Below are 25405 nucleotides of genomic sequence, written 5' to 3' on the forward strand. Positions count from 1 at the left end.
CTGCGCTACTGCATTCCCATTTCCCAATTTGCTCTCAACTTTGTACCATGCTCTGGTTCTCTCCCTGCTCATCTTCCATCTGCACCCAGGGCCGGATTTGCCACAAGCCCACCGAGGCCTGTCCCTCGGGGCAGCATGGGTGTGGAATTACTATCGCCAAAAGCCCAGGGCATGCGCTGGACGGGCAGTTTTTCTCTACATTTAGCCCTGCTTTCGGCAAGCAGGCTGAATGTACCGTGGGGAAGCCACCACTTGTTTTGTACAAGTGATCCCGGAGATGTCCCGAGATCACTTGTATGCAGCCTGCATGTCTATCCCCGCCTCCGCCCTCCCTCCCCGCCAGCCACCTCTCTTCTCGATGGCCGCCTCCCTCCGCGTCATGGTTTTTGGGGTCCCCCGCTCTTCTGCAGCCACGGTAAGGTAGTTCAGGATGGAGAGCGGGGAGCAGCGCAGGATGTTGTCCGCTCTGCTCCATGTAAACACTGACACGGGAACGCTGCACTCGCAGCCTTCCCCTCTCAGCTGTCACAGGAGTTCCAGCACAGTGCTGTGCTCAAACTCCTGTATTGGAGGTGACAGGTTCAATAAAGAGAACCTGTCGCCTCCAAATGCTATCACGCAGGGGCTTGTTAGCTCCTGTGTGGTAGCAATAAATTTAAGTGAAAAAAAATAAAGTAAAAAAAAAAAAAATAGGACTTGAGAAAAAGTAATAAAAGAAAAAAAAGTAAAAAATAATAAAAAATAGATCAAATAAATGTTTTTAAAAGTGATAAAAAAAATAAAAAATAATAAAATAAAAAAATATAGAAAAAATAAAAAATAAAAGCTAATAACTTTTTGTGTGTGGAGGGACACTGACAGGGCACCCGCATAGCTCGAAATTCACTCCTTGTACTACCAGGGAGAGGCCTTAAAATGCAGACTTTGCCCTATTGGAATATACCAGGGCAGTTGTTGAGAGCAAGATTTGTTTAAAACATATGTATGATATTATAACTTGGATACGTTGTTTTGCTTTTAGATGGAACAGTTTCCACGGTGACCTAAATAAATATCGCAAGGCATTAGAAGGAGCCCTGGAGATTCACGCCTTGATCCGTGAAATTGATGACATTAATGAAAGAATGAGTGAAAAGGTACAGGGGAAAGTATGACAACCAGGATTATAGGGAGGGGAAAAGTTTACACTTGGAATCAAAGAGATATTGTGCTGCTACCACACAATGCAGTGTCTAGGAACTGCTAAGTGCGATTACCTGTACGGTTACCATGGCAACATTTTATCATGGGAAATCAGTTTAATGAGTTTAAATGGAGGAGGGCATTCTTTGTATTGTGGTCATGTCTGAGCACAAAACTATTTAGTCAGGTCATTGCGGAAAACTAGTCAGTATAACCAACGTAGAGATGACGACAAGGGAATGTGATTTTTATGGGCAGTATTTTTTTTTTCCTTTTTTATGTGGCACTGGATGTCCCACATCCTGCACCTTCTGGGTTGCTATAAGCAACACAAATATAATTATTTCCTCCATTTTTGCATATCAGCTTTGATGTGTGTCTATAAGGCCCCGCTCACATCTGCACATTTTAGGTGCAATGATGGTGCATTTGAAAACATGGTGCTTTTATGTATCTTTGATATAGTTTCCAGCAAAACGCACATTAACTAAAGTTCATTATGTATAACACAGAGATGTTAACTGGGCTTAAGGGTTAGTTGTAATGGGTTGTATTAAAGAAATGTTGCTTGGTACATCTTTGGTGTGGTTCCACTCAAAATGCCCCTTCGGAGGGATGAAAAATGAATAGTGATGTTCAGATACCAAGTTCCGTACTCGGTACAGGTACAGATACTTTTCCAGCTCCAAGACTAGACTAGAGAAAAATTCAAAAGTTAGGAGGCAGCTGTCATTTTTTAGGAGCATACGGATCCCTTGGGATTTGTGCATCTCTGTTTTAATGTATGATTTTTTTTTACAAATATATATTCGGGATGCACTGATAAAAAAAATTTCAAGTACAAGTACTGATACTTGCCCAGGCACTCACAGATACAAGTACTGATACATTTTTGTTTATTGTCATGTGACAGTTTTTCTAAAACAATACAGACTAATGGTTTCAGGACAGTGGTGGAGCGCCAGAGCCAGGTCCCAGCTGCAACCGCTGTATCTGCACTGGTATCTGAACCAGTATCTGAACATCCCTAAAAATAAAGCATGTGAAATGCACTGAACTGAAACTGCACCCAGGGGCTGACTGGCAACTTTTAGCCCAGGGGGCAAGTACAACCCAAAATAGCTGTCATCCTCCTTACTTCTTCTCCCCGCGTCCCTGTATCGATCGTGGATGTGGGCAGTGCGCGTGAGGCAGGGAGGAGGTGCGGCATGTGGATGCAGGCGGGCGGGTCTGGCAGCAGCAAGGGTGAGGCGGGGAGGAGGTGCGGCGTGTGGATGCGGGCGGGTCTGGCAGCAGCAAGGGTGAGGCGGGAAATTGCCACCCTGCCCCCCGGCCCAGTCCGCCCCTGACTGCACCCCATGTCTTTCCTTCTGCAGTCCCTGAGGATGCACTTCTGGGTGCTGTAGAAGATGCAGTAGACGTGTATCGCTTATATACTCTTATGAAATCACTCCTGGAGTATTTAAAGCCCCTTTGAACTTTTGGTTTAATCCGCAAAATAAATTCCAGGTGCACCAAAACAAAATGTGCAAAGTCTAAGAGTTCATTTTCTTTAGAAAGCAGACATAGCCATAGTAGAAAATATGTCATTTGTCAGCATGCTGAGGCGAAGGACTCCTGTGTGGAACCAGTGAGCTCTCTGCAGACCTGCAACATGCCTCTCTGCAGACCTGCAACATGCCCCCTACTGAATCCGAACTATAGCACTGCAATCAGGAAAACTCATGCTCCTTGCTGAGTGGAGAGCTCTAGCTCTGACTTATTAGCAAGTGTCTTAGACCTCTGCAGAGAGACCACTGCTTCCACACAGAGAGCAAAGATCCTTTTCTACAGTATGTTGGCAGAGGGAAGGCATTTCTATTCAGGCTGTGGCTGCTTTTTAAAGAATCACTTTGTAAATCTGGGATGTATTTAGCCGATTTAAACTGAATGTTTAGTTGGGCTTTTACATGAACTTGTCATAAAGGAAATATGGGGACTGCCTGTTGCCTGGCTGTTTTGCTGACCCTCTGGCTTAGAATGCAAATCAGGAAAATCAAAACAGTGAGAAGTCCTTATCTGCTTGTTTTGGTTGAAAGGCTCAGAGAATTGAGGCCAAAGGGTCAGCATAACAGCCAGGCATTTTCAGAAGGAGATGTCACCACCGCAGTGCTGATAAGCCCCAAATTTCAGTCAATTTGGCTGAAACACAACTGTCAAAAAGTAGGTGTTCTTGTTCTGCAAAGGCCGGGTAATTGGTTTAAAATGTCTCTTTCATAAGGAAAGTATGGGGGCTGAGGAACATTACCTGAAAGCCTCCTAATTAGCACTATGTACACATTTTATTTGAGCACAGAAAACCATTATATGTAGCTTATGGCTCCCCAGTGACTTATGCAGCACATCTGTGTCATGCCATTAGCATGACCACCACCATTATAGCCACCTACAGGTCTAGCTTTACACCCTTGTGTTGAGTCTGCTCGCAGTTACCCATGTTATAGCTTGTAATACCTCAATGTCAGAAGCATCATTAACTTTGGATATTTTTTCAGAATGTTTGTTTTTCCTAGATGCTTTTTTTTTTTTTTTAAGATTCCTCTTAATTCTGGGTTTTTGGTTTATGCAAAAATGTATGTAATGGTGGAAACCAATGCAAGTAAACAAAGTCCTAATTAGCAATCATTGCAATTCTTCACATACTGATTACTGATGGCATATGTTTATATGTGGTTTTTTTAACTTTTCAATTAAAAAGAGAGGAACACAATACTTACAAGGAACACACTAAAAGGCGAAATTCAGTCACCAGCACAAATCTTTTTAAAAAGAGTCTATCAGTGTCCTGTTGTTCATGGTTTAAGCCCTGATGAAGGGGGATGCCTAAATTTCTTTTAATTCTGGGTTTGCCAGGAATTAATTTTGTATGGTCTGACATTGGCAACCATTTTCAAATTGGACTCTAGATGTAAGAATTAACTGCTGGAGGGAATTTGTGATGCTGACATAAACTGTATAGGAAACTAATTACACACTTCAGATCTTTTAAGGGCAAGATTAGGTGAGGATGTTTAATTATGACAGACAGAACTAGTGTGAGCCGTAAGCAAAGTAGACCACTGGGAGAACTTTATAAGTGTATTTTACTCACAGACCTCATCACCTTTCACCTACACAAAAAGATTAGTTTTAGGTGGACGTCTTGGGTCTTTCATAATTACTGAACATTCCACCATTTACCTGAAACATTTTGAGGGATTTGTCCTAGTAATGTAAGATAGTGTATGAGTGGTGGATGAGGCGATGAACCACAAACTTTTGCTAGTAAAATAAGAGCAATACTTGAGCCTTATGGCTTGGTTCTTGCAGCTCTCTACAAAACAGCCAGAAGGAGCAGATGCCCAGAATAAAAATAAAAACGCATGAATGGAGACTAAAAAATATGTGACCGGTAATCATTTAAAGAGTCAAAAATCTTTATTGGCTTCCCATGTGGCGTCAAGGTGACGCCAATCCATTTTAGGCATCCCCCTTCATCAGGGCTTAAGCCATGAATAACAGGACACTGATAGACTCTAAACTTGCAGCCACTGCACACAATTCTATTTCTCAGGCAGGAGTGGAAATCCTTGGCATGAAAAGATCTTTACCATCAGTTCAGCATTTGTACAAGTGCATCTGGCATTTTTTTTAGTCTTCATTCACATAAATATTCATTGCTGTCTGTATTCACGGATTCAACCCCTCTATCCTGGTGACTCTTGCCATAAAAACATAACATGAGGGGAAATCCAAAATGTTAGCTTTGTCACTAGAAATGGACATGAGGGACACCTTCTATTTTGAGGAGATTTCTTCTCACTTCCTGTTGTGAGGTAAAACCCCTGAATGGGACACAGAGGGCAAAAAATAAACTGAAATGATTTTGACCCTTTTCAGTTCTCTTTAAAACTAAAAAAATGTTTTAGCTGTATGTACACTCTAAGCATGCCTGTGTACAATAAACGAAACGTCAGTACAGATGGAGCAAGTCATGTGATAGTCAGCTGTAAGGAGCTCTTGGTATGTATTAATTCAGTGTTTTCCACCCATTTCAGAGTGTGCTCATGCAGGCCTTGGACTATGGAAAGGACGTAGAGAGTGTCACCAATTTAATTCGAAGACATGAAGAAACTCTTCGTGATATAAAGGTCATCCAGACACAGAAAGAGGTACGTAGCACAAGCTGATACTCTGTTTTTTGTGTGCCATTAATGGCATTACAACAAAAATGGAAAATAATAGATCAGATTAGCTTAGTTAGTAAAGCAAGTTTATTTTTACTGAAAATCTATTTTTTGTTAAAAGAATATGTTTGGCCCCCCACTTGCATATTAAAGTGCAGCTTCCTGTTTGCTTCTATGACTTTGGGCAGCAGTGACTCAAACTCCTAACAATATAACCTCCAGGGACCGGGCAAATCAACCACTAGGCCTCCACGTTAGGCCTCCAAAATGTAATGATCTGTGCTTCAGATTTGGTATACATGCCACTAGGAACCACGCTGGATTCTTTCTACTTGACACCAGCAGTTGACTATAAAGGTCCTTGAACATGTTCCTTTAAAACTGGGTAGTAGGCTTACAGGCAAAGTTTACCTTTTGCATAAAGTTTTGCCAATGCAGACAAGGTGCTCCAGTAGGCTAAAATCCATAGTTCTTTAAAGTATTGTTTAATGTAATTGACATCCTGTAGGCATTTTCCGGCACCCATGAAACCTGGTCAGAATACAGTTTTTAGTCCCATGTTTCCAGGACAAGGCAGATTGGACACTTGCTCCAAGCATCACAGGAGTGAGTGTGCTTCCGTATTCAAAAGCCATATGCACAGCACACTCTCCCACCCCTTTTGGCAGTACCAGCTGAGCTAGGCATTGCTGGCAAAGGGGACAAGAGAGTGCATGCGCATGTTTTTAAAACAGAGTACATGTAAATTCAGTCACTAAAACTCATATTAGCTTTAATGTGTTAATGTATTTTCAAAAGTCATTTCTCTGTCATTTTAAATTGCCGTCACCAATCAAAATAATACCTGCAGATCCGGCCATGAAGGTCCTTGTTCAGGCACCTCTTATTCAGAGTGACGATGTTCCCTGAATTGTGCTTCTGCTTTGTCATCCTGTCACACAAGCTTCTGATAAACACTACAAGTGGCAGGCATTGTTCATTGTTGTCACCATCAGGGAACCCTCTCTGAGAAAGGTCATGCAGCCATCGCTGGAGTACATGTAGACAGGTACATGTAGATGGGTACATGTAGGCAGGATGTGGCTGCAAAGAGACTGCAAGAAATCAGAAGCACTGAGGTGCAACAAAAGATAATAGAAAGGTGAAAACAAGTAATATATTTTAAAATATGGCACTTGGTAGTGAGATAGCTTATCTATAGTCAAGCACATGAATTCTTACAGAAATAGTGTTTATGATTTATTCACAGTGGTCTGTTTATCAGTGTTTTCACCCAAGCGTTACATGACTTATACCAAGATTCAAACATTTTTCTAAGGGAATATTATGTAAAAAAAAGTGTGAATCTTGGGTGAAAACATTGATTAATAGACCCAAAGTGTCTCCTCACAACTTGGATATAGAAAACTCCAGTTTATTATATGCAAATACTTTGAACTAAGGAGTTAAAAGTCCAACATATTTAGCCAAAGTTTGAGGATCCGTTTACAAATTGTTTCCTACTTTTGTTGGAATCTGATCCACATTATTCTCGGAAAATTCCGTCACTTGCCAAGAACCTTCAGGAACCAAAATTGTTTTTCTACATAAATATTCTCTTGCAGGCTTTGCATCAAGAAGCCAAGCGTCTGTCCCGTAGAAATTCATCAATGAGTGAACGCCTTACCTCAAAAGAAAAGGAGATGACCGACAGCTGGCAAAAGCTCCAACTCCAGGCTAACCAGAGGTATTGGAAAGGCAGCCTAACCAACGCTATTTATAAAGTAACAGACAGACATATTCTGGTGTGTTGGATAGTTGAGGGCAGATCATAGATCAGTAACAATGTCATTCCAATGGAGAGCATCCAGCAGCTAAAGCTCTAATGTATCTATAAACAACACCTCCTCCTTTAAGGGACAGTCCAACCAAAACCGATATATCATTTTTGTGTAGATGCCAGTAAATTTGATCTGACTGCTGGAAGATCACAAAAGATATTAGAAACCAGTGATTCAGTCTGCCTATGGGACTATCCACTCGAAATTAAATATCAGATATGGGTAAACTAACCCTTAAATAGATCATCAGAGACGGAAAAAAAAAAATTCCAGGATTTTTGTCGATTTTGCACATAATGTAAATGAGTTTTACACTGAAGTGTTGTACCGTGTTTGATTCTGTGTTAAATTTGGGGGTGATGCCTAGGCAATTTTGTATTGCTTTGGGCATTTAGTTCTTACATATGAATGAGGATCTTTAGTTTAGCCATGTTAATCTACTGTAAAGCCACAGCAGAGAGAAAGGTTAAAAAAAAAAGACTACAAGAAACATATGAAGTAGTGTACAATGGTGATTTCAGATTTCTGTAAATTAAATTTCAGAAGGACTTTCCTATAACTGTAATATTTTCCCTGTTTTGGATAAAGTTGGGAAGGGTAAGTTCTCTCCTTTTTTATTAGCGGCTATGGGAAACCCGAAAGCCACCAATTTTGCTGCTTCTTGCCTTTATAATGTAACCATCTTGACCATTTAAAAGTATTTGTAATTGTCTGGTTTGTAACACAAGACCTGAATTCCCACAGTGTTCTCGTGGACAGAACCATTACTTATGACAGCTGCTTTTATGTAGCGGTCTGCCATACGTTCTGTCCCAGGAGCACCATGGAAACAGCTGGCTTCTATGGAGTGCTCTGTAAATTCTGCAAAACATCTTCAGCTCTGAATGTTCTTGATGTAGATGTACTTTAACTAAACGAAGCTGCAATTAAATTAAAGGTTAATAACACAACAGAGATCCAGTGATTTCGTTACCTCAAGCCTCAGATCCATCCCTGGCTGCTGTCATTTTGATTACCCCACTGACCCCCCACCCTGTATCACCCCTTTTGTCCCACAGCGAGATGTAAAAGTCTTGTTGCTGAATTATTGATGTGTTCACATGTCCGGAATTAGGGTGATTTATGTATTCTTGCTACTTGTTAGTAGATGTAAATGATTTTGGGAGGCACAAAATGTAAAAGTTTTTATTTTCCCTGTATAAATAAGATGAAATCGTTGATGAAAAGGCACATGACAGTGCGTGGCCCTTGATCAGAATCAATTATAGCCTACAGTAAGCTGGGCTGTGCTTTAATGTTTAATCCTTTGTGGTTGTGTTTCAAAAAACTGAAGCTTTATGGATGAAATATGGAGCATTTGTCCATAGCCTTATCCCTCCTGGCAGAGAAAGTGTGCACCGAGCATTATCCGAGTCCATTCTGTCCAGTCTACTGAACAACACGTTTCATTCCTTGGCAGGAAGGATAAATTAGACGCCTCTTACCATCTGCAAAGGTTCAATGCTGATATCCGAGAGATAATGAACTGGGTGCAGAAGCTCCAGGCCCTGATGGAAGGGGTTGCTTTGCCAAAAAATGTTGGAGATGTTACAGTCAGGATTGAAGAGCACCAGGAGAGAAAGGTATGTCTGTATCTGACAAGCAGCCAAACCAGAATGTGTTCAAATTTGTGATTTTCCACATTTTGCAAAATAAATGCAACAGTCTTGTTTTTATTTGGGGTGTTCCCAACTGTACATTTTGGTTGGCACAAAAGAACCATAAAAAGGGATAATAGAATTGGTTTCTGTGGCATACCATTGCATTCACTTTAATCTACTAACATGCGTCAGAAAAATAATAGAATGTGATTGGTTGCTATGGGGCTAAGCTCCGATATTTTATTTCTTTTACTGCTTTTGTTTTTAGCTCCAGCTTTGACAAATTAAATATGTAGTTTTAAAAAGGAGTTCTAGTTTATACAGTGCTGTTTCCAACAATACAGACTTGCCACAACAACCACATTACATAGTATGAGGCACTGGCTTGAAAGATTGTGGACGGTTTATATGTGTCACTTAGGTTTCTCACATACACATGGTGAGGGGCTACAGGATTTATCCGTTAACTCATTAAAATCTAAGAAAACAAACTTTTTGTTTTCTTAGATTTTAATAAGTTATTGTCTGGTATCTAGTGCACAAAGCATTTGTAGAGCTTTGGGTGGAAAAGGGCTCCATTCATAAGTCCCCATCATAGCTAGGAGCCAGACTTCATTATTAGCCTCAGCTGTCCACAGGCCTTTTTATGTGTTAGCTAACTAATGCTAAGGGCTCTCTCTCACGCTTGCTGGGTGAAAAAATGTGAATATAGCATATGAAGGGGATCAAATTCCAAAGGTGCTGCTTCGATCGATGGCCAACATGCTACAACACTTAACTACTACTGTAAATGAGGCTATTAAGAGCTCTAAGATCATTTTGCAATATGATCTGCAGTCTTGATTCTGTACCATAGGTTTTCTGCTCTCCAACAGTCTCAGGTCACCCACAGACACAGAGATGATTTTACCTGATCTCACCAATATTGATAGGATTGGGTTTTGATGTTCTAGACATGAAAGGAAATAGTTCCTAATGCTCTGCCATAAGAAGGAACCTTCTCTAGCGCATGAGATGTTCTGCTCTTCGGTTGAAGGGTGTCATGCTCTGTGGAGGGCATGTAAGGGGAGCTGCTTGAGCAGTGGTTAGTGAAGAGAGTGCAGAATTAGGCATGATGGAAGGCTGCTCAGTGCAGATGGTCAATCTGCAGCGTTGCAGTGTCACCAAGCAGTACGAAGTCACTTCTCCAATATGTGCCATGTCACTCGCACATAAACAGTGGAAATGTAACAGATATGTTATATATAATGCATTAAGATGGTCATTAGACTGTATTTGTCACAGCTGTATGTGCATGTCCTTCACGGGACTGTATGTACAGGCACTATACTAGCAAATAAAATGAATGCGTTGGGGGCTCACAGTGTACCATGCTGAGGGTTGACTGGACACATAACTGAACTTAGGTTTCATATTGTGAACCCTACAGTAGCATGTAACTCACTGTTTGGTATAGAAAAGCACAGACATATCTTACAGAATGAGTCCAGTCTTGGTTCGTGGGATGGAATTGCATAACAGTCTGGGCTGACATCAAGGAAACATACTATATACAGTATTTTAAACTTTTAAAAGTCCAGCCTAAAAGAAAACAACGCAAGATGCTTGATATTACTCTTAGCCAGAAAGAACCCTTCTGTTCCTCTGTCTTAAGCTGGCCATACACCTATAGATGATCTGCAGATTTTCTATGGTCAGATGGTAAAAGTGCAACAGATTCCTCCATCTACGCTTAACTGTGTGGATGGAGGAATCTCCCACTGGGCCAAGCTTCAGTATCTTGCTAGTTGGCCCAGCTGGCTGTCAAAATATCTGAACAATCTGATTGGATGCAGGCATTGTTCAGGTATTTTGAGAGCCAGTGGGGCCGACTAGCAAGATATTGAAGCTTGGACCAGTGGGAGATTCCTCCATCCACAAAGTTTAGCACAGAAGGAGGAATCTGTTGCACTTTTCCATCTGACCATAGAAAATCTGCAGACAATCTATAGGTGTATGGCCAGCTTTATTCATAGTTCTATGTCTTGCTACCAGCCAGCTTTCCCTGACTTTGTGGATAAGCTCCATCAGCAACAGCCCCCTTCTGAAGAGAGTGCCCTTATTGGCCCTTGAGGCAAAATCAATGGACAGTGGAATGGCAGCTGGTAGCACTTAGCTATGAAATCATTTAGAGTGAGGCCCCCAGTAACAAACTGATACTAAATCAGAGAGAAGAACAGAAGACTCCTTTCTGTATAATAAAGGTAACAGTGGACAACTTGCAGTGTCTACCTTTAGGCAGGACTTTTGATTTTTGAAGTTGTAAAATGGAGTACAGATTTACTTTAAAGAACAACGGTATCTTTGTGTAGTTGTACTTTAATGCCCCAACTACCCTGAGTGCAGCCCACGTGGTTCAATACTTACCTTCCTCCCTGTTCCAGTGATATTACTTGTGCAGCCCTGGACAGCAGCATATAACCTTTTGGCCATAAATGTCCTTGCTGGGTGGTCTTCTTCATGCATGTGCACAACAAGCATTACTATTGGAGAGAGCCATACTCATGGTGGCCTTCAGTGGTCCAGCGAAGTACAGCACTTCCATAGGAATGCATAGGGCTGCTGCACCCTGTGCCTAATTGTAAATCCAGCTCTGGATGTCTAAAAGAATTTTAATAGACTAGATGTACTTCCACATAATGGTTTCTTCCACCAGGCTGAGATAGAAGCACGCACAGAGAGAGTCAATGCAGTGAAGACGTCTGGGCGGAAGTTGGGCAATTCTGGTCACTATGCAGCTGATGAAATACAGCTTGCTCTTTCCAATATGGAAGAAGCTTGGGATGAGCTGATTAAATCCTGGAGAGTACAGAACCTCAAGCTGTGTCAGGCACGGGACCTGCAGGTAATATGTTGATTTACTTGTTCTGTTTTAAAAGTTTAATAAACCTGTGTTCTGTTATTTCTCATATACTTACAGTGCCTGTGTTAGGACAACATTTCCTCCTGCTTTATGTTTTGCATGTTGTATTCTAAGGTTGTTTGGTAAAGTTTTTGCAAAGAAAAAAAAGGTTTAAGAGCCTGCTATATATTTTTTAGTATACCTTTGTGGTGAGGACTTCCTGTAATTTTACTCCTGTTGGTAGTTTGCCATTATGCTTTTTATTTGCTATGTTTTTATTTATTTATACGTTTCTCAATTTTTTTAATAGACTTTTTTAAGTATTGTCGATCAAAGTGAGAGTTGGCTGAACAGTAAAGAAACATTCTTAGCCAATGAAGATCTAGGGGTAAGTGGAGCTGAATCATTTGACCCGCTTTGGGCAGCAAATAAAATCAGCCAGTGAACTGCTGTGCAGGAAAAATTACAAATGAATTGAAGTATTTAGATGAATTGTACATACTACCTTGCAGCCAGATTCAGAAATGTTTTCCCTGTGTTGCTTCGAAGGACTACATCATGTTGTCGACATAAGATTCACACATTTTCCTGTTTGTATGTGGGAATATCTTTTTGGAGATCAGCTTTAACAAATCTGTCATCCATATCTAATACCGTATGTTAGAACTTTTTGATATATAGATGATCATATATAAAACTTGGTCAGCAGGTTATGCTTATCCACAGTAAAAAAAAAAAACAGTCTTTGACCACAGTCTGGATAGACTCCTCATTAGTCTGGTTCAGTGGTTTTATTACAATTACTGGTTATGAAATTACTACCAAATTACATAGCTAACCGCAGACTATTTTTCCCACAACTTCTCTTACTTCACTTGAAATTTTCTTCATTACAGCCAAGATACACAATTAATCTGAAAATGTGGCTGGGGATTCATTTTCTAAGAGAACCAGTGAAGCCACAGTTCGACATTGTATATTTTGGACATTAGTGTTGTATTAATCTGTAGCAGTCATTCATAAATTGTTTCAGAATTCTCATATTAGAATGTAATGCCAAGCTAAACAATCAAGTCAGCACCAGGGGGAGTGATTATAGTGTGCATTCACACTTATCTGTTTCCATCATCCTGTTCCAATTCTTGAAAGCCCTTCGCCTTTTGGTAAAACAGTGCAAAGAACAATGAGGATAGGAAAAGTGCTATAACCCAAAAATCATTTCTTCATCAGTTGGTTTGAATGCATTAAACTGAGCAGAGGTTCCTGCACTTAAAACACCCTCATTGCCCTTTGTGTTGGCTCCTTGAATACACCTTGAAAGAGTGTTGGGTCCATACAGGGAAACATATGACACTCATGTAGACTGAGTCATATGCCACAGTTTTGGAATGCCTCTGACGGGTACTTTCCAAAAGCAGTTTAAGGACTTGGAAGTAATTGTACTTTCCAAACTACAGTTGAGTTCCTTTGAATCTCATATAATGCAGCTGCAGTCCAGTCTACTCATGGTTCATATCTGAAAATGTAAAATTTGCATTCTCTCTACTAATGTAATAAAGAAAAAAAAATACTAATGTATTAAACTATATAGAGAAGATGCTTAATAAATATCAGGCCATCCATAGTTCTCAAATTGGATATACTGCAGTGTCTGTTGTTGTATTCTAGGACTCCGTGGCTAGTGTGGAAAGTCTTCAGCACCAACATGAAAAGTTTCAAAAGGCTCTTGATGCTCAGATGGACAGGATCAATGAAATGGAGTCTTTTGCTAAACAACTGCAAGACAACCAGCATTACGACTCAGAGAATATTGGTAGCAAATGCCAGGCAGTGCTGGAGAGGTAAGAGCTGCAAATGTAATTCTTGCTAACCTAGTCTTTTTTTTATGAGGTTTACATTGGTATAAAATTGGTGAATTGTAACCTTTTTGGCAACAATATAATCAGGAAACCTGTACTCTTGCAGTCTTCTGTGATGGTGGTTGCCATAACTCTTTCTGTGAGGATAATGTCAATGTTGTATACCAGGAGCTTCTACACATCATTATTGTGCAAGTGGATACTTGTGATGACCACTGTTGTCACCAGTAATGTTCACTGTCACAGCAATAATGTTCACATGTTGACAGATTTTTCTTAGATGATCCTCTGATACTAAACATTTGTCATGTGGTTCCAGGCTTTGATAAACAGCATGAATAACATAGCTGGGCAGCTTTTATCCCCTTCACTAAAGCATCCCCTTACATATAACAATTCTCTACATGTAGAACCCTAATGTGAGCTTTTAACAGTTATGTAGCATCTAACTAAAACCTTAGTCCCCATTTACTCCTAGGCATTTTGTCGCTCAAAGGTAAGCGCTACAGAACACTCAAGATGAGGAATCCCATTTTCTTGTCTAGAGCGTGAAAAAACTCTTAAGACAAGAAATCCCACTTAATTTCTATGGCCCCCGTTCACGCCATGCAAGCAGAAAAGCTCCTGTTCCTGGAAAAAGTACATGGACTACTTTTTGGCAGATTTCAGTGCTTTTTGGTCCCATAGACTTGTGTAACAAAAGGTGTCTTTTGATTATGGCCGTTCTGCCAAACCAGGAAAAGTGGGATTTATCTCAATTCAAAAGATCCTATCTAAAAATGACTCCCATAAAGACCACTCAAGTTAGAAGGGAGGTAAATCCCCAGGTATTTGATGGTGGAAGATTGCCACATGAAGGGAAAATTGTGTATACAGAGACCTAATGTCTCTGGGGGAAGCGATATATTTAGTACAGACGACTTGGTGTAATTTCTTTTAAAATTAGAAAGTAGTGGAAAGTCTTCAAATGCCTTCAAAACATTTGGGATAGATTGCGTAAGAGAAAAGAGTAGGTGATCAGCGAAAGCAGGAATTGCTGACGTGCTGGCCGAATGCCTTGGATGTCCAGAGAGGCTTGGACCAGGCCCAGAAAAGATTCCAAGGAGATCATGAAGAGAAGAGTGGGATGAAGGACATTCTTGCCTGGTCCCATTCTGCATTTTTTTTTTTTTTTTTTTTGCTTTAGCATTTTTTTTAATGTCCCTAAAACTTGAATGACAAATGGTGGAATATTTTGCTATTAATGGTTTTCAACATCTAATTACTTCAGCTATTTCAGTTCTCTAAATCATGACTGTCTCAGCTACTAGTAATGTGGTTCATTATGTATTCCACCAGGAAGAAGAAGCTTTTGAATATGTCAGAGGCCCGTAAGAAGAAGCTTGAAGAATCCAGAGAACTTCAGACATTCCTACGAAACTCCTATGAGGTTTTTATAGAACACGAGAATAACATTTAACAATATACACTCCGGCTCAGATTTGTACAAACCCATAAATACACAGGCACACATCCCACTAGCTTACCAAACATACACATATTTGTATAATGCTGTTTAACTGTCTTATAAATCTAAAGAATTTGCTGAAAGATATGACTTTTTTTTACTATGTAGCACACCTCTACGTAATAAAGTTACCACTATGCTACTGGTCAATACAACTATATTAGTGTTTGCCTTTGTGGCAAACACTAATATAGGGGGTTGCAAGATCGTAGCAGTACTGTAACTTGAAACGTATCTACACCAAAAACCACAAATGTAACATATTGAAGCATACCATTCCTTGGATGTGGTGGCTGCATTGTTTTTTTTTTTTATTTAGACTTTTTCCCCTGATAATCCTGCCAATAACACACTTCCTGTCCTTGAGTGATATGCATACTCACTGCACTGTATCTATGGAGGAGCATCTTTGTCAACCTATGTTGCTCTCCTGATTTAGACTACAAATCCCTACCCCTCTCTATATCTCCATTATCTGGAGGTGTAATGATTTGAAGTTTATAATTTGTGAACTTCAAAACAACACTCCTTCATATAATGGAGATCAAGAGAGGGGTAGTTGTTTGTAGTCTTAATCAAAAGAGAGATGTGGGTTCTGTTGAAAGACAGATACCATTGTAACATATCATGCTTCAGAAAAAAAGATAGCAGCTATATTGCTATGTGGTTTTAGCATGTATGTGCATGATTACAATTTGTGTGTGTATATGCCTTTGTGTTACTGTGCACATGCCTGAGGATGACTGTGTAGATTTATGAAAGTGTACATGTATATATACATGGGTCTTAGTGTTAGAGGTCCTGAAAATCTTGTGTGCTATTTTGGGGTCCTGTAAGGGGAAATGTTAACCTTCACTGTTCTCAACGATATTACACACAGGTGGGAGCTTGGATGCTGGAAAAAAACAGTATTGCCATGGATGACAGCTGGAAGGACCCCAGCAACTTGCAGACCAAGTTACAGAAGCATCAGACATTTGAGGCGGAGATCAAAGCGAATCGCAACCGGCTGGATGCCATAAAAGCTGTAAGATGATCGTACATAGATAATTATAACAATAAGTTTAATAAGTTTAATAAGTTTAGTCAATAATAAGATCATTTAAACTTACTCTTATTTTTCTTGTAAGTCATAATCATTTGTTTGCATATTCGATGTCATGTTGTTTACATCTAGCAGAATACAAAGACAAGATTGAGTTAATAGTGTGTGTGTGCGCGTGTGTGTAAATTTGTTGTAATTTGCGCGCGCATACACACACTATATATTTTACCCCTTCCCCAAAAAAAAACATGTTCCAGCAAGGTTTAGTTATTGGAAAGAAGGTTTACAGGGGAACCTGTCCTGCAAACTGGTATTAAGTTTGGCTCACATGAAAGGAAATTGGGGGGGGGTGTCACCAGTTTTGTGATTCCTGCCGAGAGCAAGTAGTGGGCAGGACAGTGACACAACCCCATATGGCTGGAGTTAGCATCATTTGCACTTCTACATTTGGTATTTTTGTGATTATAAGTCACCGGAGAGTTGGGCTTCTTTTATCAAAATGATCATATAATAAATACATGCATGAAAGTACAGTAGTACGAAAGCCATATTCTTATTGGCTGTCTTGGACAGAACTCCTTTTCTCACTATACTAGTATTCCATTGGATTCTAGCTGCTTTTGATTGAGCCCATATTTTGCAGGATGGAGAGAAGATGCTGCAAGCTAATCATTATGCATCTGAAGTCATTCAGACAAGACTCAATGAAATGGAAGAGCTTTGGGTTGAACTTCAGGAAAAATGTGATGAAAAAGGAAACAAGCTCCAGGATGCTTATAAGGTGATTGGTCGCTTATAAAGACTGACTGCATAACTTGCCTTTTTTACAATTTTAGCAAAATGCCATTTGATGGTGACATAATCTCTGGCAATGTTTCTGCTCCAGGCACAGCAGTTTCAGAGGAGCATTGATGACTTGGAGAAGTGGTTGGACCAAGTGGAAGCCAAGCTGGATTCTGCTAATAAAACTAAAGATCTAATAACACTTGAGAAACTTGGCGAGCTTGAAGAGAGCATCGCAAGCCATGGGGAGAGACTGCAAGTCCTGGCAAATAAGACTCGTGAATTCCGACAAGAAGGACACTTCCTGGCAGATGAATTGGAAGACAGAGTCAGAATTCTAGTTCACAGGTTAGCAATCTGTAATACATGTTTGTGGTCTGTCTGTCTACATATATTTAATTTCCAAATTCTCTCCATCATCTTCCTATTCTATCATTTTTATCTTTTTTTATAGTTATGTAGCCCCCATCACCTTTTGTGAGGTGGCTACTAGAAATTTAGTGATTGCCAGGGCTATAGTCAGCCTGGCTGGTTTATAGTGGCATTTATCTGGTTTATTCCAGGTGTCTGGCATTGACTGTACCCCCCCCTGGGTGGAGTGTGACTCTGCTGTATTGTGGGACAGCCAATGAAAGGTACTGTGAGTGTATGTACAGTACAGCAGCCAACCACTAGGTTTCTCTCAACCAGTGGTGCATGTCGGGATAGGGTACATATACTGGAGGGAATTGTCATGTGCTCGGTCTTGTGCCAGCCATGGATTAGTACAGGCTGGGTGCTGTCCTACCTGCCCCCCAGGCTAGGCCTGAGGCCTGACGGTGGGCAGAGGTTGGAGTGTGGGAAGATTTTCTCTAGGCCTCAAGTATTGGAGGAGGCCTGTGCTGTTGTCAGAGAGGAGAAGCAGGGAAGATGATGGCTACTGGAGGTGTCTGGAGGACCTCAGGAGAGTCTGGTGTCTCTCCTGCTGAGGATCTGTACTCATCCCCTGCTCATCAGTTACTCAAGTTCTTATTCAATGAGCTGCAAATGGATCTACGATGCTAAAGGTCTGGTGAGTCTGGAGTCTATGTCTGTCACACCCTGGATGTCTAGGAGCCCTATATCCTCTCTCCCCAGTATGAAGATGTTAATATTAGTTATTCAGCATTGCACTACTGGAGTGGATATCAGCTTTGTGGACACTAGACGAGGGCGGTTAAATGCTAATGGGGCAGCTGAAAACCAAATCCCCTAGACAACTAGTGATGACCCGGGTTATTCTGGTGGCTCCTTCGGGGGGAGCGCTTCAGTTATTTCCTGGGTAAATCATTTTCTGAAATTTTCACTGAAAAGAAACAGATTGTTAAAACTAGTTATACACATGGGGATGGGTGATACATGTGGGGTCATACACATGGGAATGATCATAACTAACTGATCAGCTCCCTGAACAACTCCGTGTTCACCTGATTTCCAGTTCACAGCTCTGTACGTGTTGTGCAGTCTGCACTCTTCTATCGGATTGAGAGGCAAAAATGGTTAAGCAAGGTTATCATTATTGATCTGCATGAGTTTTATGTTATTGGCCTAATCAGAAAGTGGTACCTCCCTGCGTGTGGTAGCAGCGGTGTATTTACCTTTGCTGCTGCCCTAGGCAAGGCAGCAAATAGACTGAAAGGACAATTATAGCAAAACATATTGTACTCTGGTAAACGTACGTTGTTTTTACCTGTATGATAGTATTCAGTACATAAATTCTAATTTAAAATAAGAAAAAATAAATGGTCAAGGGTTCTGCTATTTAGTAGATAGTTGTTTGAGGTTAGGGCCTCTGCATGTTACTACGAGAGGGGATTTGCATGATATGTTTGTGGAAAGACGATTTTAATGGGCAGCACTTGGAATAAATTATCCTTCAGTTGTAATACTTTAGTGTGACATGTTTTCCTATGATAGGTACAAGAGCCTTAATGATCCTCTACAGGAATGCAGAGCAGCTCTGGAAAGCAAGAATCTACTTGATCAATTTTTCCGGGACATCGATGATGAGCTATCATGGATACAAGAAAAGATGCCTCTCGCCTCCTCCAAGGAGTGTGGACAATCACTGACTACTACACAAGCCTTAGTGGAGAAGCACCAGGTCTGGGAAAACTGCAACGTTTGGTATTTGGAAAATGTGACCAGGGATAAGCAAAATTTCTCTGGAATTGTGGCAAAAATTGGAAGATTTTTGCTATTTTGGAATTAATGGGGAAGGCGGAATCAAGGTCGTTTTTTAGTGGGTTTAAGGGTGGAGTTTGTTTTAAACGGCTCCTGAGGATTACAAAAGTTCCTTCCAACCATCTTGGACCAGCGAAAAACAGCCCTCTCATTATCATTTTAATTATTATTTTATCACAGAAATAGAAAATAGATTGTAAAAAACTTATTTCAAGTGACAAAACACGAAGGAAAAATACAGACCTCTTTTTCAATTTTGCACTTTTTAAATGTACACTAAAAAACATTAGGCCCATTTTGACACCAGCTGCTATAATAATTGTTGTATTTACAGAGCAATAATTGGCTGTTATTTTGACCATAAATGTGCACAATAGCGCCTAATCTGGGAGAGGGATTTCCATTATTCTGAGCCAACAGGGTTCTATTGCTTTGCACAGTGTTGTCAGTCTAACAGAGGAAAGATGCTTGTAGGAGAGGAAAAATTATCAATGTACTGGCTATGATCATTTCTGAGTATGTAGGCACTGAAAATAATTGTAATAGTTATTAACCATTATTTAAGTGTTGCAAGATTACAAAGGTGAAGTGTGTATTCATTTCTAAATCCTTTCTCTCTTCTGGTTTCCAGAATTTGGAAAATGAGATCAGCAGCCGTGAGGCTTTGACCAAAGCTGTGATGGGCACTGGGCGCAAGCTGGTAAGAGGCAACCATTTCGCTAGCAAAGACATTGACGAGCGGCTGCATCAGCTGGAAGTGGCTGTAGAAACATTAAAAGCCGAAGCTGAACGTAGGAGAATAAGGCTGACACGGGCCTGCGAAGCCCAGCAATTTCTCACAGAGGTAACATTACTATTGTTATTTTCCCAGTATGGTGGTGGGGGATAGCTTGTCACCTAGTACATTACACAGTTAATTCTCTGGGATGTTGGATTTAGACACTATGATGAATATTATTTGTGGTTTGTATTTGCTACTGGTCTGATAAATTTATGTCCACTTGTTCTCAGCTTTTGGAGGCTGAAGTGTGGATGGCAGAGCGAGGCTTTGTCATTAAATCACCTGATAGTGGTAAGAACCAGGAATCCACACAAACACTGCTTCGCAAGTTGGACACCACCATCCGTGACCTGGAAGGTTTCTCTCTTAGAATTGAAAAATTAAGAGACACGGGCAAAACCTTGCAAATTGACAGCGACAGCCCAGAAAGGTAAGAATAATTATCTCCTGTATATAATTATCTAGCACCTCTGAACAGTAGAGCTTTCTTAAAATAGAACAGTCTTACAAATTGCCAAATAAAGGGATTATTCCCCATTGTATGATAGTAAGCAGAGCCATGCAAATCATTCCTTTTGACCTCTTGGCCAGCTGTACACCCAGAACCACTGGTTCATGGTACTTATCAATGGCACTTACCACTTTTAGGGTGACAACTCCCCTCTACTACCTTCTGATACAACAAGCACATTCCTGCTGTGAAGGAAATCCTATTCAAATAATAGGAGTTGGAGGGGTCACCATAAGTGATGATCCATTCTAGACAATGAAGAAAAATAAATTAAAAAGGTAGACATGTAACTGCTAACAAAATATTTAAAAAAGGTATATTGATGGGTTCTTTTTTAATGAAAACCTTTTGATATTGATGAATGCATATCCTTGTGTTTTTTTTTTTATACAATCGATTCATAATTTGATGTAATATGTATTAGGGATGTTCAGATACCAGTTCAGATACCAGTGCCCACACTTGAAATTTTCATGAGAACTACCAGGTTCACAGCAGCTGCAGCTGCGACCGGGCCCCGGCGCTCCACCACTGTCCTGAAATCTTTAGTCTGTATTGTTTTGAAAAATTGTCACATGACAATAAGCAGAAATGTATCAGTACTTGTATCTGTGAGTACTTGGACAAGTATCAGTACTTGTACTTGGTTTGGAAAAAATGGTATCGGTGCATCCCATATAAACACATCATACATTAAAACAGGGATGCACAAATCACAGGAGCCCCAGATACTCCTTTACTTCTTACAAATGATAGCTGCCTTGGTATCTGAACACCCCTAATATGTATACTGTATACAACTACAAGATACACAAATGAGCCATTTAGTGGTACAGAGAAGCCTGGCCTGGTTGATGGAGGACATGTGGTCAGCAATTTTACCAAAGATTTGTATTACACTGAAAACACATAAATATATTTTAGTATTTGTCTATTCTGTAAAATAATATTAGGAAATGTTAGATTATAAAGTCATTGCATTCTACAAATTATATTATATTAGAGTATAATTCTAATACATGGCTTTTTCTTTCAAAAAATCGAGAAGTGAAAGGATACTAATGCCATTGTCTCCTGTAGCTCCACAGTGATCTCAAAGCTGCAGTCCGTCCTAGAGGAATATCACTCCCTGCTGGAGAAAGCGGAGCAGCGCAGGGGTCAGCTGCAGGAACAATATCAGCTTTTCCAGTATTTGCAGGAAGCAGGTCTGGTAGAGGCCTGGCTGGTCAGCAAGAAGACCATTGCTGAATCTGAAGAGTTTGGTCAAGATCTAGAAGGCATTAGGGTAATCATCTTGTCCAAAGCAATATGCATGATATTCTTAAAACTGAACTCCTGGCAGATATGAAAAAATACACAATCAATACACATATGTACACATTGAAAATGATTAAAGCTGAAGTTTATTCTGCTAATATTTTACCTTCCCTGGTTCTACATAACTTCCTTAAAACATTACAGCACCCTACCTCAGTATTCCTTTTAAGAGCCCTCAGCCCTGGTGCAAGCAGTGGGTTGAATCTTGGGAGGAGGTCTGCAAATATCATACTGTCTTATGGATGTCAGTCTAGAGGAGTGAGTGTTTGCAGACACCCACATGTGATTCTGATTTAATGGAAATAATCCATTTAATGAAAGGGGTGGCCCAGGGACAGCAAGGCTTGAGCGGAAATAGCTAGATGATGCTGGATGTCCATCATCCAGGAAGTAAAGGCTCCATCTGATTGCTGCAGCTTCTAATGTACATAATGAGAAGCTCCCAGTGTGCAGCAAAATCAGAGTAAGCAATTTCAGTATAGGAGAGGAGTCAGTACAACTGTGCAAGACTGAAGGTAAGACCGGAGTTCAGCTTTAGAGTACATGACTAGACAAAACTTTTTAATTTTGGATAGAGTAAAGGAGGGTTAGAACCCCCTTTCTGTTTTTACTGCTATCTGGGGCTGCATTAGAAACGTTTTCTCTCCATTTATGTCCCGGTGACAACCGTTTTACCAGACAGTAAGTGAGGGAAAGTCTGCAACAGCAACACAGACTTCAATAAAAAAAAACTGACTAGGGTTCCAGCCTTCTACTCCTAAATTGCTTTTAAATCTGTCTGTGCTGCTGTTGGAGATTTCCTCTTACTTCCGGTCTATAGAAATTATTGTCACCAGGACAGAGACAGAGAATAAATCTGAAACACTGAATAGCAGTAAACACCCCAAAACGATTCTAATCCTTACTGTTATCTAAAACTTTTAGGCTAGGTTCACACCTGGGCAACTCCTGACCGCGCAGCAATCGTGTACAAAACCGTGCAGTCACGGAGTCGCCCACCACAGCCGATCACGCTGGAGGTGCCATTATTTTCTAATGGCACCACAGTCACGCCGGGCGGATCGCGCAGTTTCCCACCGTGATGCCGCTTGTGCAATTGAGCTTGCGCGTTGTGTGCCGCAAAAAAAGGTACTTGTACCTTTATTTAGCCATTGCTGCGCGGATGTAACCCCATTGAAATCAATGGGGCCGCACGGCAACCGCTGTGTGCACTAGCACACAATCGCGCGGCCCCCGCGTCCCGGGTTTTGCTGAGGTATGATCCTAGCCTAAATGTATTGACTGAGCAAAAACTATAAATAGATTAAATACAACTTGTGTAAGTACCTGAATTTGTTTTGATCTCTACTTTCTGTAATCCCCTGTACAGCAACACCCAGACTTGGAAAGAGAGCACCACTATCACAAGCCATTCATGGCTCACAGCCTGTGCCACTGTTGTCTGTCATTCAATTGCCTAGCGGGTTGCTAAACCAATCTGATTTCTTTCCTCCAGGTCTTGGAAAAAGAGTTTGAAAACTTTGTTAAGGAAGTAGAGACGCTGGGTAAGAGTAAAGTTCTGTCCCTGCATGAATTGACATCAGGACTGCTGAAAGAAAACCACAGTCAGACAGAACAGATCAAGAAGAAGGCAGAGGATGTGAACGGCACCTGGGATGTATTGTGCCGTGCAATACAGAACAGAGCTAAGGTATGTGTCCAGGGCTGTCCCAAGGTAAATCCGTTCTGGAGAGGGGGGAAAGTGTTGTCCATGCCGGACTGCACTGTCAGCAGCTCTGTCGATGTCCCGCCCAACTCACTGGCATCGCTGGTTGCCAGGAGCTAGGCATATGCAAATCAGAGTGTCCCTGCTCAGCTCCTGGCAACTTGTGACGTCAGTGAGCTGGGCCGGAAGCCACACCGCACAGAGCGTCACAAGTTGCTAAGAACTGTTATCAACCTGGAACACTGTGGCCACCCCCTGCCGCCCCCACCATCACCTGGCTGCTCCCCAACGAGATGCCGCCTGAGGCAACCGCCTAGGCTGCCTTATTATAAGGATGGCCCTGTACGTGTCTTTGACATAGTATGGTTTCCATCCTGTACCATACATGGCATGGTGAGTTTGGTGTGAAGACATTTGGTTGGCCTGCACAGAGCAATGACCTCTACCCTATTGCGCACCTTTGGGATGAATTTAAATGCCAATGGCAGGCCAGGTCTTCTTACCCAACATCATTACCTGGCCTTTCATATTTTTTTTTCATTGAATGAGCACAAATGCCTGCAGACACAGGCCCCTAGAAGAGTGGGAGTTGTTATAGCCTCAAAGGCACGTAGATATTCCATATTAATAACTATGGTTTTGGAATGTGATGTCCAATAAGCTTATATAGTTTTATTGGTCAGATGTCCAACAAACATTTAGCCAGTGGCGGAACTACCGCCTGAGGCTGTGGGGGGGGGGGGGCGGGGGGGTCCGGCCCGGGAGGGTGACGGGAGGACGCTAGTCTGTACCCCCCGGGGGGGGGTGGGGGGGGGGGGGGCAGTGGGGTCCGGTCCTGGGCACCCCCACAGCCTCTGTGGGGTCCAGTCTTGCAATATGGGGCAGTGCACGGTCCCGGCGTGTCCATAGTAACAGGCGGCGGGAGGGGAGTCACAGGAGGCGTGCGTGTGTCACAAGCCCCACCCCCTGCAGTGCACACATCGAAACTCCTCTGGCTGGGTAAGTCCGAGCGCCAGGGGGGTGGGGGTACATGGGTTGTGTACTGCTTTTGCTTTTTCATGTAATTAGACAAGTGGATTATAATGGGGAATATTACACTGTAATGTTCCCTATTATCATCTATTTGTCTGATTAAATGATTACAGACAGGCCTCTGTTCTATCAAAGTTTGAGACTACGTTAGAATGTGTGACCAGTGACGTGGTCACACATTTTAACGTAATCTCGCCCAGTTTTTCGGCGGTGGAATAGGTGAAGAATTCCAACGCTTTCTCCGCTGTTCCAGGGCAGGTCGGCATCGCAAATCGCATGTGCAGGAGAACCGATCTGCCCTGAAACAGCTGATCGGTCCTGAAATATCACTTCTATCCGACTTTGTGAGCGCGGTGGAATGCGAGATCACAGTCGGAGAGATCGGTTCTCCTGCACATGCGATTTGCGCTGGAACAGCGCTGGAATGCTTCACCTATTGGCGGTCACACAGTCCACTCAGGTAAGTCCAACACACTACTGCAACATTAAAGACCGCTGGGGGGCTTGGGCCAGTGTGATCCGCTCCCGCACCCCCCCCCCCTTGGGAGGGGGGCCCAAGATAAAATCTTGCACCAGCGCCTTTTGGTTATTAGGTCCGCCACTGCTTTTAGCCATAGAGTATGTCTGAAACTGATCTAGACAAGTTTGCAATGTACAATTACATTTGTCCTTTTTATTTAGACTTTGACAAAAGCTCACCAGGTCCATCAGTTTGATCACGATGTTAATGAATTGATATGCTGGATGCAGGAGAAGGAAGTCGCTGTGAATACAGATGATTATGGCTATGACTTGCCTGGAGTGCAGACCCTCCTCAGTCAGCATGAGGGGATTGAGGTGAGTGAGTGTGTGAAATACTAAAAGGCAAGTGTATGAACTTCCTGCCTTTTGTTAGAAGGAACATCAGCTCCTACACCTGCCGTTATGTATACAAC

General features: G+C 41.5%; 1 protein-coding gene and 2 long non-coding RNA genes across 3 annotated transcripts; all 3 read left to right on the forward strand.

Annotated features, from left to right (window-relative positions):
• Positions 1–11636: 11636 nt before the first annotated feature.
• Positions 11637–13424, forward strand: LOC108789914. Its single transcript, XR_001941425.1, has 3 exons — positions 11637–11731; positions 12039–12116; positions 13397–13424. It is a non-coding gene; the product is annotated as an uncharacterized LOC108789914 (long non-coding RNA).
• A 2586-nt stretch (positions 13425–16010) lies between these two features.
• SPTBN5 (spectrin beta, non-erythrocytic 5) lies at positions 16011–20339 on the forward strand. Its single transcript, XM_018560052.1, has 6 exons — positions 16011–16121; positions 16783–16920; positions 17026–17270; positions 18858–19044; positions 19756–19968; positions 20136–20339. Exons 1-6 carry the CDS (start codon positions 16011–16013, stop codon positions 20337–20339), a joined length of 1098 nt encoding a protein of 365 aa, XP_018415554.1.
• A 1175-nt stretch (positions 20340–21514) lies between these two features.
• Positions 21515–25202, forward strand: LOC108789915. Its single transcript, XR_001941426.1, has 3 exons — positions 21515–21701; positions 23229–23423; positions 25152–25202. It is a non-coding gene; the product is annotated as an uncharacterized LOC108789915 (long non-coding RNA).
• Positions 25203–25405: the final 203 nt, after the last annotated feature.

Source organism: Nanorana parkeri, unplaced genomic scaffold (assembly GCF_000935625.1).
Source record: "Nanorana parkeri isolate BGI_ZX_2015 unplaced genomic scaffold, ASM93562v1 scaffold430, whole genome shotgun sequence".
Taxonomy (NCBI): Eukaryota; Metazoa; Chordata; class Amphibia; order Anura; family Dicroglossidae; genus Nanorana; species Nanorana parkeri.

Excerpts from the sequence above, each read along its gene's own strand:
- SPTBN5 (XM_018560052.1), top strand. The coding sequence starts at position 16,011 with ATGGATGACAGCTGGAAGGACCCCAGCAACTTGCAGACCAAGTTACAG. Across the intron at positions 16,921-17,025 it reads AGCTCCAGGATGCTTATAAG|GCACAGCAGTTTCAGAGGAG; the intron begins GTGATTGGTCGC and ends TTTCTGCTCCAG. Across the intron at positions 19,045-19,755 it reads CCTTAGTGGAGAAGCACCAG|AATTTGGAAAATGAGATCAG; the intron begins GTCTGGGAAAAC and ends TCTGGTTTCCAG.